General features: G+C 50.2%; 1 protein-coding gene across 4 annotated transcripts; it reads left to right on the top strand.

The window, feature by feature from the left end:
- Positions 1–1,026: 1,026 nt before the first annotated feature.
- CCN5 (cellular communication network factor 5) lies at positions 1,027–13,917 on the top strand. Of its 4 annotated transcripts, none has more exons than XM_060078631.1 (6): positions 1,027–1,302; positions 1,465–1,556; positions 5,558–5,774; positions 10,898–11,152; positions 11,804–11,866; positions 12,968–13,917. In XM_060078631.1, exons 2-6 carry the CDS (start codon positions 1,497–1,499, stop codon positions 13,186–13,188), a joined length of 816 nt encoding a protein of 271 aa, XP_059934614.1. In that variant the 5' UTR covers positions 1,027–1,302; positions 1,465–1,496; the 3' UTR covers positions 13,189–13,917. The 4 variants fall into 4 exon arrangements, with proteins under 4 accessions (XP_059934614.1, XP_059934616.1, XP_059934615.1 ...); XM_060078633.1 differs by having other exon boundaries at positions 1,451–1,556; XM_060078632.1 differs by having other exon boundaries at positions 1,443–1,556.
- Positions 13,918–14,773: the final 856 nt, after the last annotated feature.

Raw genomic sequence — 14,773 nt, 5'->3', positions numbered from 1 at the left:
GCCTCTGACTCAAACAAAAGCATTAATAAAGAACACTGTATCTCCTTCTCCCCAAGTCTGTGGACGTGCAACCCTTACCCTCAGTCACTTCCTCCGGCCATAAATGATCAAGTCCCACAGTTTCATCTTCAACCTCCATCTGCAACAACTCCTCCTCCTGGAATTGCACCCAATACCAAATCACTCTTCTTCCTAGCCAAGTGCCCATTCTGGACCTTTCTGCTGTCCAGCTCCATCGCTTTGAGATTTGGCGTACTGGGGGAGATGATGGGGGCCAAATCCTTCTCCAGCCACCACGTGACACCACCTTTAGTATTATCTTTGCCAAATTCTACAGTCAAAGGTCATGTCTTTATACCTCCCCCATCCCAGTGGCTGGGACGTTGTAGATGCCCCTCAAATGCTGGTGGTGTGAACATCATGTGTCTTACTTCCCCACGTGTAGCACCGTGCCCCACCTCACTGTCAGCTCCAGACACACCAGGCATCTTTGTCTCCCAGAACAGGCACTGCTCTCGTGCTCTCCCCCACCTCTAGGCATCTGTACATGCTGTTCCCTCTGCCTGGAATGTTCTGCCCTCTCTAACTCCTTTTCGCCTTGGTTCCTCCTCCAGAGATCTGTCCCTTACCCTCGGTCTGAACAGGACCCCTCCTTGATATTCCCAGAAAGTCCACCTGCTCTCCCACTGTCCTTTCCCCCTCTGAGTTTGCCCCCTCTGCAGGGGCTGGAGACGCAACAGAGGGGGCCTCAGAGTTGGCTGAATTCAGCAAAATGGATCTAGTTCTTCCAGATCACCTAGCAGGGCCCAGCAAGAACGGGCATACACTAGGTCCAGCCTGCACGGGCTCATCCACCACGGGCCACCTTCCAGAGCCGGACAAGCAGGCCACGGGGAGGCCCCTTGTTGCCAAAAGCAAACAGGCCTCCCAGGGAAGTTTTGCTCTGGGTCACACCCACCTCTGGATGGCTGCCAATCTTCCTGCCAGAAACCACAGGCCCGCCGAAGCCGCCCGGAGTCCAGGCCACGGGGCTTGGAAGGACTCGGGTCAGCTTTGCAAAGGGGGTGTCTGCTGAGCACTTCCTGGATCAATAGCCCCCCGTCCCTGGGGTCAGGCAGGGGGGCTCAGGCTGGGTTGCAGCTAGAGAGGCCCCTCTTGGGCTGGGAGGAGCTAGAGAGGCCCCTGCCAGCCTGTCACAGGCTCTTGGCACTGGCACTGGCTCTGGCTTTCACCCACATACACACACACACACACACAGACTGGCAAGCGCCCCCCAGGTGGCCTCCACAGTCTCACCTTCAGGTAAATGGGCTCATCAGTGGGAAGATGAGAATGGGAGAGAAACAAGGGCTACAAAGGCCAGCATGTGTGTGTGCAAGTGTGTGCGTGTGTGTGTGTGTGTACATGCCTGGGAGTGACCTCACAGCTGCTGGAACATAAAGGCTTACAGGTCCTGCCTCCCAGGCTCAAAGCCGGCTCCGTGGGGACACAGTGACATGAGAGGCACACCACAGACCCACCTCCTGGCCTTCTCCCTTCTCTGCCTCTTCTCCAAGGTAAGGGGGCCCCAGGCCCCAAAATGTACTGCTGGCTTCCTTGGTGTGGTGGGGAAGGTGTTAAATCACAGCCAGGGACCCCCTGGAAGAATTCCTGCAGGCCTCCTGTGTGGGGCTCAGCTCAGCTTCCCTCCCTGATGTCCAGACAGCTGCCTCTGGCCAGCTCTGCTGTGTGACCCCAGGCAAATCTCTTTCCCTCTCTGAGCCTCAGCTGCTTCCTCAGTTGAATGGGTATAATGTTCATGGGGCCTTTGTGAAGATCATTTATCATAGTTCATCTACAGCGCTTAGCACAGGACCTGGAATATGGCAAATGTTTAAGAGAGGACTTTTATGATTATTACCAATCCCCATAGCTCCTCTACAAACAGAAGTGGGTCTCCTCATTATAAATGGGGAGACTCAAGACATGGCCTGCTTTGCCTGTGAGCCAGGATTTGAATGGATGTTGGTGCATAGCTAATTGGAATGTTCATACCAGAGGGGCATTAATGCTGCTGGGCCCTCAGGCAGTGAGTGGCCTGCAGACCCTAGCTGGAGGGGGATAAGGAGACAGCTCCATGGAATAATGACCTTCTCTTCTGGGATATTTTCAAAGGGCTTGTGGAACATCCACCTTGCCTAACATGACCAATAAACCCATAAGGAATTATTATCCCCTGTTTTCAGTCAAGCGAGTCTCCAAGAGGGTAGGCAACTTGCTCAAAACCACACAGCATCAGAGCAATAGAGGAGGTAGAACCCAGGATAGGCCTGGGTGTGAGCCAGGGGGGACTGAAGTCTGTGTCTCTCCACCCCCAACCTGGACCAAGGCCACAGTTGCTGAGCCTGCCATCCCCTTAGCAAATGTCAGGTTCCTGGTGTCATGGGTATTGGCCCCCCACGAGCCACACCCTCACTGTATTTTCATGCTCCTTTGAGGATCACAGGCAGGAACTTTTCTCTATCCTGGGTCCAAGCAGTGGTTGGGGGAAGGCTGAGAACCCTGCTGGCATCCTAACCCTGCTGTTTGTTCTTTCAAAGGGGGTGAGCAGGACATGATTCCAGGGAGGGTAGCATGGGTAGCCGGAGCAGGGGACTTGGGGTTCTGGGCTTAGGATTAAAGGAAAGGCCAAAACAAAGCTGTCCTACACTCACCATTCACCTCCCCCAACCCTCCATTCTTCCCAGGCTCCAGGGAGCCAGGCAACATCCCACACAAAACACAGGGACTTAGTCATCACACACATGAAAGCCGCAACAATCCGCAGAGAGAGAATTCCAAGTCTTGCAGGCAGGGCTCAGGCCTGTGGACAGGGGCAGGCGGTAGAGACCTGGAAACAAGCCAAGTCGCATTGACCTAGAGCTGGCGGTGACCTCATTAAATCCTTGTCATGACTCCAGGACAGGTGGTCTCCACCCCATTTTACTGAGGAGGAAACAGCTCCCTCCCCACGGAACAGTTCAGTGAAGTGTCCAAGGTCACACAGCAAGTCAGTGGTAGAACTTGGAGTTCAACTCTGGTCCGGATGATTCCCTGTCCAGGGCTCTTGCCTCCTGGGGACCACAGCAAGGGTCTGGGGAAACCAAGTGTGTGATGGGGCAACTTGAACATCGGGATGCGGTGGTTAGAAAGGGCATGGAGATAGAGGGATACCAGAGAGGACCTATCTCTTCTCGGCTATGCTGAAACACCCTCCCTGATATCCCTCTTGAACAGATGGGTAAATTGAGGCAGAGGCTAAGTGGCATCAGAGCCACTAGGGGAAAAGAGGTAGGTGTGGCAATTAAGAGACTGGGCCTTGGATTCACATGAACCTGGATTCTGATCCTGGCTCTACCACTCACTGGTGATACCACGACACTGCTTTAAGCTTCAGTTTCCTCGTCTTTAAAATGGGCATAATGCTTAACTTCCCTGGCAGTCCAGTGGTCAAGACTCCATGCTTCCAGTGCAGGGGGTGCAGGTTCGATCCGTGGTCGGGGGACTAAGATGCTGCATGCCTCACAGTGCAGCCCCCCACCCAAAAAAAGAATTAAAATGGGCATAATGCTGGTACCTCACACTGGAGGGTTAAATTAGCACATTAAAGTGCTCGGCACTCGGTGTGCCCATGGTAAATGTCAGCCATAATCATCGGGGTTATCAGTGGCCCCTCCTGGGCACGTCAGGACCTGCAGATCCGGCCCCTGTCAAGCTCTCCCCATAGAGAGAGCCCAAAGTGAGAACCCAGGTGCAAAGCAAAAGGCTTATCTCCTGGCATCCCCACTTTCAGGAGGGAGGGACCCAAGAGTCAGTTCTTGTCAAAGGCCCCCCACTTCCCACCAACCAAGAGAGCTCAACCTCTGGTTTGGAAGGGACCCCCAAAGTCCAGCCAATTTTTTCTCAGCTCAATTCCATGTGAATCACCTCTGAATTTATTAAAATGCAGATTTAGATTCATAAAGAAGGGCCCTAGGTGCTGCATGTCTAACAAGCTTCCAGGTGATGGGGCTGCTGCTGGTCCAGACCACACTTTGAGGGGTGAGGCTAGACCATCTTCTCTAGAATCTGGTATCACCTCGTCTCCTGCTTGAAACGCCTGTGGAAGCGGAAACTCGCTCTTCGTGAGGTTCCAGGCACAGAGCTGTACACTTGCATCTATTATTACCAGTGCCATCTTAGATGGGGCCCTGTGAGTGCCCCCTGGTCTGCGACCCCCACCGGAGGCTGGTCTGCCAATTTGGGGCAGCCCCTAGTGGCCAGCATGGGAACCGCAGAGGTTTGCAGGATAGGGAGTCCTAGGGGTGGGAAAGGTGAGGATTTGGGGCCACACAGGACATAGGAGGTCATTCATTTCATCTTCCTAAACTGCAAGTCTTCCATCATCTGCATAAAACCCTCCAGTCCTCCAAGGATCCATAGATGGGGCCACTGGTAACATCTTGAATTATGCATGGTCCTTGGTCCCTATCTTCCAGTGGACATATGGGGAGCCCAGGGCATCTTGTTTCTGGCTTGGTTGTTTCACTGTCCTGAGTGAGGACGGGCAGTCAGGACACCTGGATTGATACCTTGAGCCTGCCCCTGGGGGTGGGTTCCTAAGGCTTTTCTCTATCACAGGAAATGTCTCTCCCAAATCTGGGTTCCTGGATCCTCAGTGAGGAAGCAGGCTGCCAGCCCTGCAGCTAACCCACTGGGACTTTGTCCCTTCCTCTATCTGGAGCTCAGTTCCCCAATCCTTACATGGCAGGGGGAGGGACTTAGACTGCAGCAGAGGTGCCAGGAGCCTAGCTGGGCATCAGAAGCCCCTGTTAAGAACATAGATTTGAGGGCTCAGCCTCTGGAAGTTCTGATTTGGTAAGTCCCAGAGGAGGCCTAGGGGTCGGTATTTTACCAGGTTTCCTGGCTGATTGGAGGCTCATCCAGAAACATATTCCAGATTGTTCCAAAGATCAAAAAACATCCATGATACTGTTTGATTTATTCAGCCCTCAAGATAAATATCCACTGTCCACCTGCTAAAAAATGAATAGTACCCTGTCATTTTAATCCTTCCTTTTGTTGCTTTTGCCCTCCTGTAAGTTCCTAGAAGGCAGATCCTAAGCCCTTTATCGTAATTCACAATAAAGATCATTATAGCCAGATGCATGGAGTACCTACTGCACACCAGGCCATGTGCTCACGGTTTAATATGCATCATTTCATGTACTCCTCAAAACAATCCTCCGAGTTAAACATTATTGCCCCCTTTTCACAGATGAGGAAATTGAAGCTCAGAGAGCATAAGTAACTTCCCCAAGATTGCTCAGCTAATAAGGGGCAGAATTAGTTCCAGAATTCTAGTCCAGAGCCCTTGCTCATGACCACAATGCCAGGCTGTCTCTGAGGGAGTGCCGTGGGGCTGCCGGGGTCCAAGGCCAGGTCTAAGTGACTCCAGGGCCAAGGTGTGAACCCTACACTGGCAGAGCAGGAGTCAGTTGTGAGGGGCTCACTGTCCACCTTGAACGGCCATGGCTGAGTGAGGTCTCTGTCTCTGCAGGTGTGTGCCCAGCTGTGCCCAACACCGTGTACCTGTCCCTGGCCACCACCCCGATGCCCACAGGGGGTGCCCCTGGTGTTGGACAGTTGCAACTGCTGCCGGGTATGTGCACGGCGGCTGGGGGAGCCCTGCGACCATCTCCACGTCTGCGACCCCAGCCAGGGGCTGGTCTGCCAGCTCGGGGCGGGCCCTGGTGGCCGGGGGTCCACGTGCCTCTGTAAGCAGGTTTGCGGGACTGATGGAGGGGGTGTTTGGGGGAGAAGTCAAGGTCCTGAGTCCAAGAGAAGCCCTTCTCTCTCCCAGCCAAACCTGGTGACACAGGGTTCCCTAAGCTCACTCCCCTCTTCTTTTCTTTTGTCTTTGCTCAGATCATGGCCACCACCCAAACAACCTACCCTCCTTCTTCCTGTCTGTCCAGATTATAGCCGACTTTCAAAGCCAAGCTCAAACACCTCCTCCCCTGAGCAGCCCTCCCAGATTTCTCAAACCAGAAGTCATCATCCCTTCCCAGGACCCTCACAACACTCTTGAGAAAAATGAAAGGGCAACTCCCTATTTAGGGCATAACCTGTGTCAGGCACTGTGCTAAGCACTTACCTCCTAAATCACATAATCCTCACAATAATCCTATGAGGTATGTACTTTCAGACCCATTTTATAGATGAGGAAACTGAGGCTCAGCGATACTAATGGACATGCTTAATGTTACACAGCTGGGGACTGAGTCAAGCAGGCTCTAAAGCAACATTCCGTTCTGTCCTCTTCTGGGATTGGGAGCCCTTGGACAGTCTGAATCCCGAGTTTGCTATTTGCTAGCGACCTTGGGCATGTTACATCTTCTACTACCCTAGACCTTGTGCCTTCTGGGGATTTAAATCAGGGGTTCTCAACTTTGCTCTAGGACTGGATAATTCTCTGTGTGGGGCTGCTGTTCTGTGCAGGACTTTTAGCAGCATCCCTGGTCTCTACCCACGAGATGCCGGGGAGCAAAGTCATCCCCAGTCGAGAACCACTGCTTTAGAGAACTATAAAGAGGTGAGGACTGTTCTGTTCCCTTTTTTCCTTTTTAAATAATAAGACTTGTAGAGCAATTTACCACTTTCATCTACATGGCTGTAACAGTTAAGAAAGAAAAAAGAATGAGAGAGAGAGAGAGAGAGAGAGGAAGAAAAGCCCATGAATCATTGACAATAAGTCTATCTACAGGAAAAGCTTTGTTAAAAAACAAAAATTATAGACATAAAGTTATCAACAGTAAATCCCTGTAAAATACTTTTTTTGATAAGGGGAGTATACTAATGAGAAAGGGGCGATGTGTTTTATAAACTTACAGATGATTGCTAATAAAAATGTATCTAAAGAAAAAATTAGATAAGTAACACTTAGCTTACAAGGCTGTTATCTAGCTAAGCCATGACACATGTAAAGCACTTGGCAGGATTTATTTATTGAGCACCTGCCTAGCATTTACCATGTGCCAGGCACTAAGAGTTTCACAAATATCACCTCATTTAATCTCTCAACAACCATATGAGGTAGGTCCTAATGTCATCCCCATTTTGTAAATGGAAAAAAAGAGGCACAGAGAGGCTAAGTAACGTGCCCAAGGTCACACAGCTCATAAGTGGCTGAGCTGGGATTTGAATTCAGGGAGCTGGCTCCACAATCTTTGTTTCTATCACTCTACTGCCTGACGCTCAGTATATGCTTAGTACATAGTGGCTGTTACTGTCACTAACTTTATTAAGGAGTTTTTCGTATTCCACCTTGATTCAAATTTCAAATACCTGGAGGCCAAGAATTCACCTGGTCCTTGCTCCTTCCTGCCACTTCCAGCCCTGGTCAGGAGACACAGTGGTGCTCATGAATGTTTAACGACTGGAACCAAATTTGGAGGCTGGGAGCTAGTGAAGCCACGGATGAGCCAGAGCCAGCTAAGACCTCACAGAGGCTGAGTCTAGGTCTTGGCTCTGGAGGGAACATGCCTCCCCAAATCTCTCCTCTCACAAACTAGCTGGACAGCTCTTCACTGAGGACCAACTCCGAGCTGCGTGTGTGTCCAGCACAAGCTCCCGATCTCCCTGGCATTAAACGCGCAGCTTCCCCAGCTCAGCCAAGTGCGTCTCCATCCCTCCCGTGGTTCGGCCTCAAATTTTGGAGTCATTCTTGACTTCTCTCTTTTATTTCACATCCCACTCACTATCCACCAGCAAATTCTTTACAGTATTTCCAGAATCCAACATTTCTCAGTCCCTCAACTGCTACCACCGGGTCTGAGCCCCATCATTACTCATCTGGATTTTGCAGCAGCCCCATAACTGTCGCCCTGCTCTGTCCTTGGCCCCTAGTCTGTTCTCAACAAGCAGCCTGAGGGCTCCTTTACATACATAAATCAGGTCACAGATCACTTCCCTCCTCTGCGTAAAAGCCTCCAATAGCTTCTCATCTTCTCAGAGTAAGAGCCAAAGCCCTCTCAGTGGCGACAAGACCCTGTAGGATCCTGCTCCTGTTTTCTCTACGACCACATCTAACTCCCTCTCTCCCTCCTGCTCTCTGCTCCAGCCACAATGGCCTCCTCGCTGCTCCTTAAATACCCTAGGCACGCTCCCACCTCAGGGCCTTTGCACTGGCTTTTCCTGCTACCAGCACTTTTTCCCCCAGATATTTGCATGGCAAGTTCCCTCACCTCCTTTACATCTTTACCCAAATATTGCCTTTTCAGTGAGGCCTTTCCCGATCACCACATTTAAAATCTACAACCCTGCCCTACTCATTAACCCTGCCTTCCTTTATTTTTCTAGCACTAATGGCCATCTGACATCACAAACACCACCTTGTTTCTTGTGTTTATTTCCACTGGAGCGAAAGCTCCAGTGAGGGCAGGATTTTGGCTGGTCTCAGTCACTGCTGTATCACAAGATACACAGAACAATGTCTGGCACGTAGTAGGCACTCAATAAATAATTGTTGAATGCACGAATAATAACAACAGTTCTGGTGGGGCTAGCAGTAACAGGCACTGTTTATGGAGCATGTACTGTAAACAAATCCTTTATATACATGATTTCATTTTAACCTTAATAATGAGGGAGGTCCTATTATTATCCCTATTTTGTAGATGAGGGAACTGGGGCTCAGAGAGGTTAAGTCACCTACCTAAGGTCACACAGTGTGCAAGTGGCTGCAGGTAAAACAAACAAACAAAAAGCAAAAAACAAAAAGACCCTGTTGTTCCTTCTCCTGCAAGGGTCTCTCAGAGGGAAAGAAGGATGCAGAAATTACCAGATGACAAGGTTGTGCCCTGAAGTTATTTGGGGGAAGTTTCGGGGGAAGTTTCTGGGCAAGGTGGCCGTTGGAGAGGGCCCAGAGGAGAAGTAGGGTTTTGGCAGCAGTATGTGTGTATGGGTGGGGGGATCCCAAATCCAGTACATTTGAAGGTGCCTCCTGGTGTCGGGGACCACGCACATGGATTCACACAGATCCCGGGGTGGGGAGTGGCTGCCTAGGGGTCATTACCTACCTCCCAATCAGCTCTGAGCTGAAGGACCCAGGAGAGGTGCCAGGAAATCTTACTAAAATTATCGCTCCCTCCAGCTGACTTTCCTAAATAATCCCTCTGTTTACCAGGTCATCCCAGCGACCAGGAGGCCCCAGGGCTGCAGCCCCAGGAGTCTGGCTGGGAGACCCAGGCTGGGGGTTATGGATTAAGGTGCAGCTACCCCTCTGGTTTCTTGGAAACCAGTGGCCACATGGTCCAGGCCAAAAGGTCAGGGATTTGGAACCAAAGGGCTGTGGCCTGGAAGGAGCAAGGAGAGGCGGGTGACACTGGCCCTGTCCTGCCCAGAGGAATAGCATCACCTACTCCCATTTAGTGAGCATCTACTAGGTCCCAGGCTTGGGGCAAAATGCTTTAAGTGCACTAGCTCATTTGATCCTCCAGTGGCTTTGTGAGCAGGGTACTGAGGCTCAAAGAGGTGAAGTTACTTGTCCCAGGTCCCACAGCTAGCAAGCAGGGAACTGGGATTTGAACCCAGGTCTGTGTCGTTCCAAAATTCCTGCATGTGTATGGATCTATTCGAGGTTTTGCTCAGAAGACCTGGGAAAACCAGCTTCCCATGAGTCCTTTCCCCCACATCCAGGTGAAGTGCCACCCACATCTCCAGGAAACCCTCCTAATTGTCCCTTTCTCTGCACTTCCTGAGCGGCTCACATACACCTCTCCAGGGCTCTTACTTTATTCTATCTTGGAGATGGTGACATTCACACCTGTCCCCCACACTGGCCCTTGAATCCCTCTTAGTAAGGACTGGGTCTCAGTCCTGTCCAGGGACACAGTGGTTGGCACACAGGAGAGGAGCGATATATATCTCTGAAATGATAAGGAGTCAGAACTATTTTATCATTGTCTCTCATGTGCTGAGTCTTGTGCCAGGCATTCATTCGAAGGGCATTTCCTGCGGTTCTGGGATGCCAGAATGAACCCTCTTGGCCCCAGCCCTTAAGGGGTTCATGTCCAATGGAGGAAGAGGCCATAATACCCATATTTGAGGGCTTCATCCAAAGAGTGTTTCTTAAATACCTACTCTATGCCTAGCCGTGTGCTAGATGCTGTGTACACTTTATCACATCTCACTGAAAGTATGAATTACTGTTCTCATCATTGCTATTAAGGTGACTCAGAGAAGCTAAGTCACTTACGCAAAGTCACACAGCCAGCAAGTTGAGCCCTGACTCGACCGTGATGACTATAATACAGCACATGGACAAGGAAAGTTTGTGGCATGAAATCTCCGTGTGTATATACGGAGATTTATACGTGTATATATAATAGTGGTAATATTTTATATTTTTTAAAAACATATTATTATTAATATATAATAATTATTCTAATAATAACAACAGAGCAGCGAGGATCTATTGAAGGTCTCCTTCATGTTGTATTCGTTCCAAATATCATTTCATTTAGTCTATACCACACCCTGTGAAATAAGTACCATTATAACCCATTTTGCAGGTGAGGAAACTAAAAGAAGTGACATCACTTGGGCAAGGTCCATAGCTAATAAAAGAGCTGAAACCAGGCCAGTCTTCCCACAAAGCCTGTTCCAGGATGCAGCATGCTGTCTTCCTGCAGGCGACAGGGCAGTATGGCAATGCGGCGGGGGGTGCATATCTCGGGGCTGGAGCCCCCTGCGGCGCTCAGATTCTGTAAGGGCACTGCGTCCCCAGCGGGATCCAGACCAGCTCTGCAGAGAGGACCCTGTGGAGGATGTGGCCAGTGCAGCCCTCCCAGGGAAAAGTTGGGAGGTCACCGATGGAGATCCGGTTTCTCCTGTGCAGGGGGAGAGGATGAGGGCAGCTGTGAGGTGAACGGCCGCCTCTACCGGGATGGGGAGACTTTCCAGCCCCACTGCAGGATCCGCTGCCGCTGTGAGGACGGCGGCTTCACCTGTGTGCCCCTCTGCAGCGAGGACGTGCGGCTGCCCAGCTGGGACTGTCCCTACCCCAAGAAGGTGGAGGTCCCAGGAAAATGCTGCCCTGAGTGGGTGTGCGACCAGGGAAGGGGGCTGGGGGTCCAGCCCCTCCCAGCCCATGGTGAGTACAGGGCTGGTCCAGGGCAGCCTGGAGGTGGGGGGGGGAGGGCGGGGAGGGCTTGGTGGGGGGGGAATGGGCGGGGCCTCTTAGGTGCCAGGACACCTGGACACATCAAAGCCAAGGTTACACTGACAAAATCTGGGAGGGGACAGTGGCTACGGGGACATGTAGGAAAGTGGAGTGGAGGGTCACAAGACCTCTTTAAAACTGACAAAACAGGAGGCGGTGGTGCAAATATATAAGTTTAAATCATACACAATTAAAAATCAAAATTGGTGGCAGAGGGGGAGGGGAGAGGAGGGTTAGAACACTTGAAACAAATTCTCACATTTCATAGCAGAGGTATAATATAGACCTATGTTATTATAATATATATTATTATACTCATAATATATTGATACATATTAATAACATTTATATAATACAATTTAAATATTATATAACATTACTAATACATTATCATTGGGGTTTATCAAAAGAGGAACTCAAAACCGAGCGAAGCAAGGTGGTTGCCTCTGGGATGTGGGCCTAGGGGTAGGCAGGATGGACAGTGACCTCATGCTATAAACTCTTCAGTTTTAGGATTACGTTACTGCTATGTTACCGGGTTTTTAAAAAATTATCATTATTATATGAATTTAATTTTTGAAGGCAACCGAAAAGAGGGCATTGGTTCCATAGAAGATGGCGCCACACGAGAGGCGATAGAGCATGGTGGGTGAAGCATGGAGTCTGCCTGTGTTCTAAGCCCAGTTCCACTACTTCCTAGCTGTGTGAGAAGTTGCTTAACTTCTGTGTCTCAGTTCCTCCAATTGTAAAATGAAAATGAGAGCATCCACCTCATAGAGCTGTTGTGAGGCCTGGATGAGTAAATAAAAGCAACACAGTTATGACGTGCCTGGCACACAGCACTCAGTGTATGCTGTTATTATCCCTACAGTGGAATATGATACATCTGCTTAAATACATAGGAGAATGCCAGTGAGTTAGCCTTATGTATAAAAAGCAGGATATGACACCGTATACACAATTTGATCTCTGCTACGTGTATGCACGTGTGTGTGTCTATAGCTATACGAACACATATACGTCATACAATACTGCACACGTGTATATAACAGAGAGTTTTTCAACCCGGGCACTAGTGACATTTGGGCCAGGTAATTTTTTGTTGTGAGGGGATGTCCCGTGCAGTGTAGGATGTCTAGCAGCATCTCTGCTGGATTCCAGTAGTCCCCACCCCTACTTGTGACAAAAATATCTCCAAAGGTTGACAAATATCTTCCATGGGGCAAAACTGTCCCCATTTAAGAGCCACTGTTATAAAGGACCAGAAGGAAGGATACTAAAATATTAACAGCACAGAATAAGACTGGAGGAGGAGGAAAAGCTAGACCATGGGAGCCCACCACCTTGATCCAGACGGCCTCGCCATCACCAGCATCCTTACCTCCAGGTCACGGTACCACCACACACACAGGCCCCAACCTCCTTCCTGTAAGATGTTACTTATCACAGAACTTGTGGAGGATACAGCAGTGAGAAACTCACCATTTACTGGGAGGCATCGTGGCCAATGCCATCATAGTTGCCTAATAAGCAATATTTATGAAGTGCTTACAAATACCAGGCACTGTGTTAAGCACTTCACCTCCACTATTTTATCCAATCCCACCCATCAACTATTAGGAAATTTACATAGGAAGAAACTGAAGTCCAGAGAGCTTAAGCAACGTGACCAAGATTGCATCGCAAGCCAGTGGGTAGATCTGTCTGCCTAACCTTGCCGTGCTGACCCCTCTTTCTCTCCCCCAGGACCCCAGTTTTCTGGTCTTGTCGCTCCCCCAGCCCCTGCCGTCTCCTGTCCAGAATGGAGCACGGCCTGGGGCCCCTGCTCAACCACCTGTGGGCTGGGCGTGGCCACCCGGGTGTCCAACCAGAATCGCTTCTGCCGCCTGGAGACCCAGCGCCGCCTATGCCTACTTGGGCCCTGTCCACCCACCAGGGGCCACAGCCCATGGAACAGTGCGTTTTAGAGCCAGACTGAGAATGGAGACTCGGTGTCACCCGCCCGCCCAGCAAGCAATCTGGGCTGCAGGCAACAGTCCAGCTTGGGTCCACCATCTGGGCCCTGGAGGACGAGAGTGTTCCCAAGCCAGCTGGTCCACCTGGACCCTGAGACGCAGCGGGATGCATGCCCTAGTCCCCCTTTCTCTAACTCACAGCCTGGGAGAATGGCCAGGTTTCTTCTGGTCCATTCACAGCCTTTATCAATGATGCGCACGGGCTAGCTTTCCAGAGATGGGGCCACCATCTCTCCCTTAACCATTAGACTGAGGCAGGTGCTGGGCTGGATGGGCTATTTTTCTAGGGGTATGGTAAAGAGGGCACAGATGTTCTGAATCTCCTGCTTCCTTTCCTGGAGCGATGTAAGAACATCCCTGAGTATGTGCCTATGTGTCAAGCTTGTGCTGTCTGAGAAAGCCCTCCCTCCCCACCATGGGCAGAATTCAGGGGCTGAATTCTTTGTAAAAATCACAAGGTGAAATCACTCTGTCTTGAAGAAAGTCAGAAAACAGGCCTTAACTTGACCCATTAAACCCAACTTGTAGTAGTAAGAATTAACCTTTTTTGAGACTCTGCAATGCACCAGGCCAAGCCAGACATTTCATACGGGTCGGTGCTTGGAAACAGGGGAGGATGAAGACTACCTTCCAGAAACTGGGGAACATGGCCTGAAATAAACCAACCCACGTGTGAAATTCCATTTGACGTCTCATGTTTTATTGTTTAAAGACAAAGAAATCCCTATATACAAATTTTATATCCTCTTTTGCGGTCTACCTGTGTTTGTTTAAAAATAAAAACTGTGTTTTCATCAGGATCCAACCAGGAAATTAGAAAACACTCTTGGTATTTACCAGGATTTCTACTCATTAAACTAATTTGATTGAGGGATGAGGCACACCCAGTTAAATGCACAGGTCTTTTTCTTTTTATCTTTGGCTGCGTTGGGTCTTCGTTGCTGCGCGCGGGCTTTCTCTAGTTGCGGCGAGCAGGGGCTACTCTTTGTCGCCGTACGCGGGCTTCTCATTGCGGTGGCTTCTCTTGTTGCGGAGCATGGGCTCTAGGCGTGCGGGCTTCAGTAGTTGTGGCTCGTGGGCTCTAGAGTGCAGGCTCAGTAGTTGTGGCCCACGGGCTTAGTTGCTCTGCGGCAAGTGGGATCTTCGAAGACCAGGGATCGAACCCATGTCCCTTGCATTGGCAGGCAGATTCTTAACCACTGTGCCATCAGGGCACAGGTCTTAAGTGTATGGTTTCATGAGTCTTTACAAATGCACACACCTATGTAACCAACACCTCAGTCAAGGTGTAAAACCTTTCCATCAACAAAGGAAGTTTTCTCCGGCCGGATCATCCCCTCCACCCTCAAAGGCGATGTAGCTTATTCTTGAACTTCATGTAAATAGAGTCATACAGTAAGTATTCTTTACTGAATGACTTCCTCCCCTCAGTACCAGCCCTCAGGGTGGAGGGGCAGAGGGAGGGCAGAGCCCAGAAGCTGGGACCAGAAGGTGAAAGATGGAATCACAGCAGGGCTGTCTGCTGGGAGCAGGAACC

This window comes from Mesoplodon densirostris, chromosome 16 (assembly GCF_025265405.1).
Source record: "Mesoplodon densirostris isolate mMesDen1 chromosome 16, mMesDen1 primary haplotype, whole genome shotgun sequence".
Lineage (NCBI taxonomy): Eukaryota > Metazoa > Chordata > Mammalia > Artiodactyla > Ziphiidae > Mesoplodon > Mesoplodon densirostris.
The sequence above is the reverse complement of the archived record's forward strand: the minus strand, read 5'-3'. Positions and strand labels throughout refer to the sequence as shown.

What these genes read in the sequence shown, in the direction of transcription:
- CCN5 (XM_060078631.1), top strand. Translation starts at nt 1,497, where the DNA reads ATGAGAGGCACACCACAGACCCACCTCCTGGCCTTCTCCCTTCTCTGC. An exon ending in TTCTCTGCCTCTTCTCCAAG is followed by an intron (nt 1,557 to 5,557) that starts GTAAGGGGGCCC and finishes CTGTCTCTGCAG; the next exon opens with GTGTGTGCCCAGCTGTGCCC. An exon ending in ACGAGAGGCGATAGAGCATG is followed by an intron (nt 11,867 to 12,967) that starts GTGGGTGAAGCA and finishes TCTCTCCCCCAG; the next exon opens with GACCCCAGTTTTCTGGTCTT.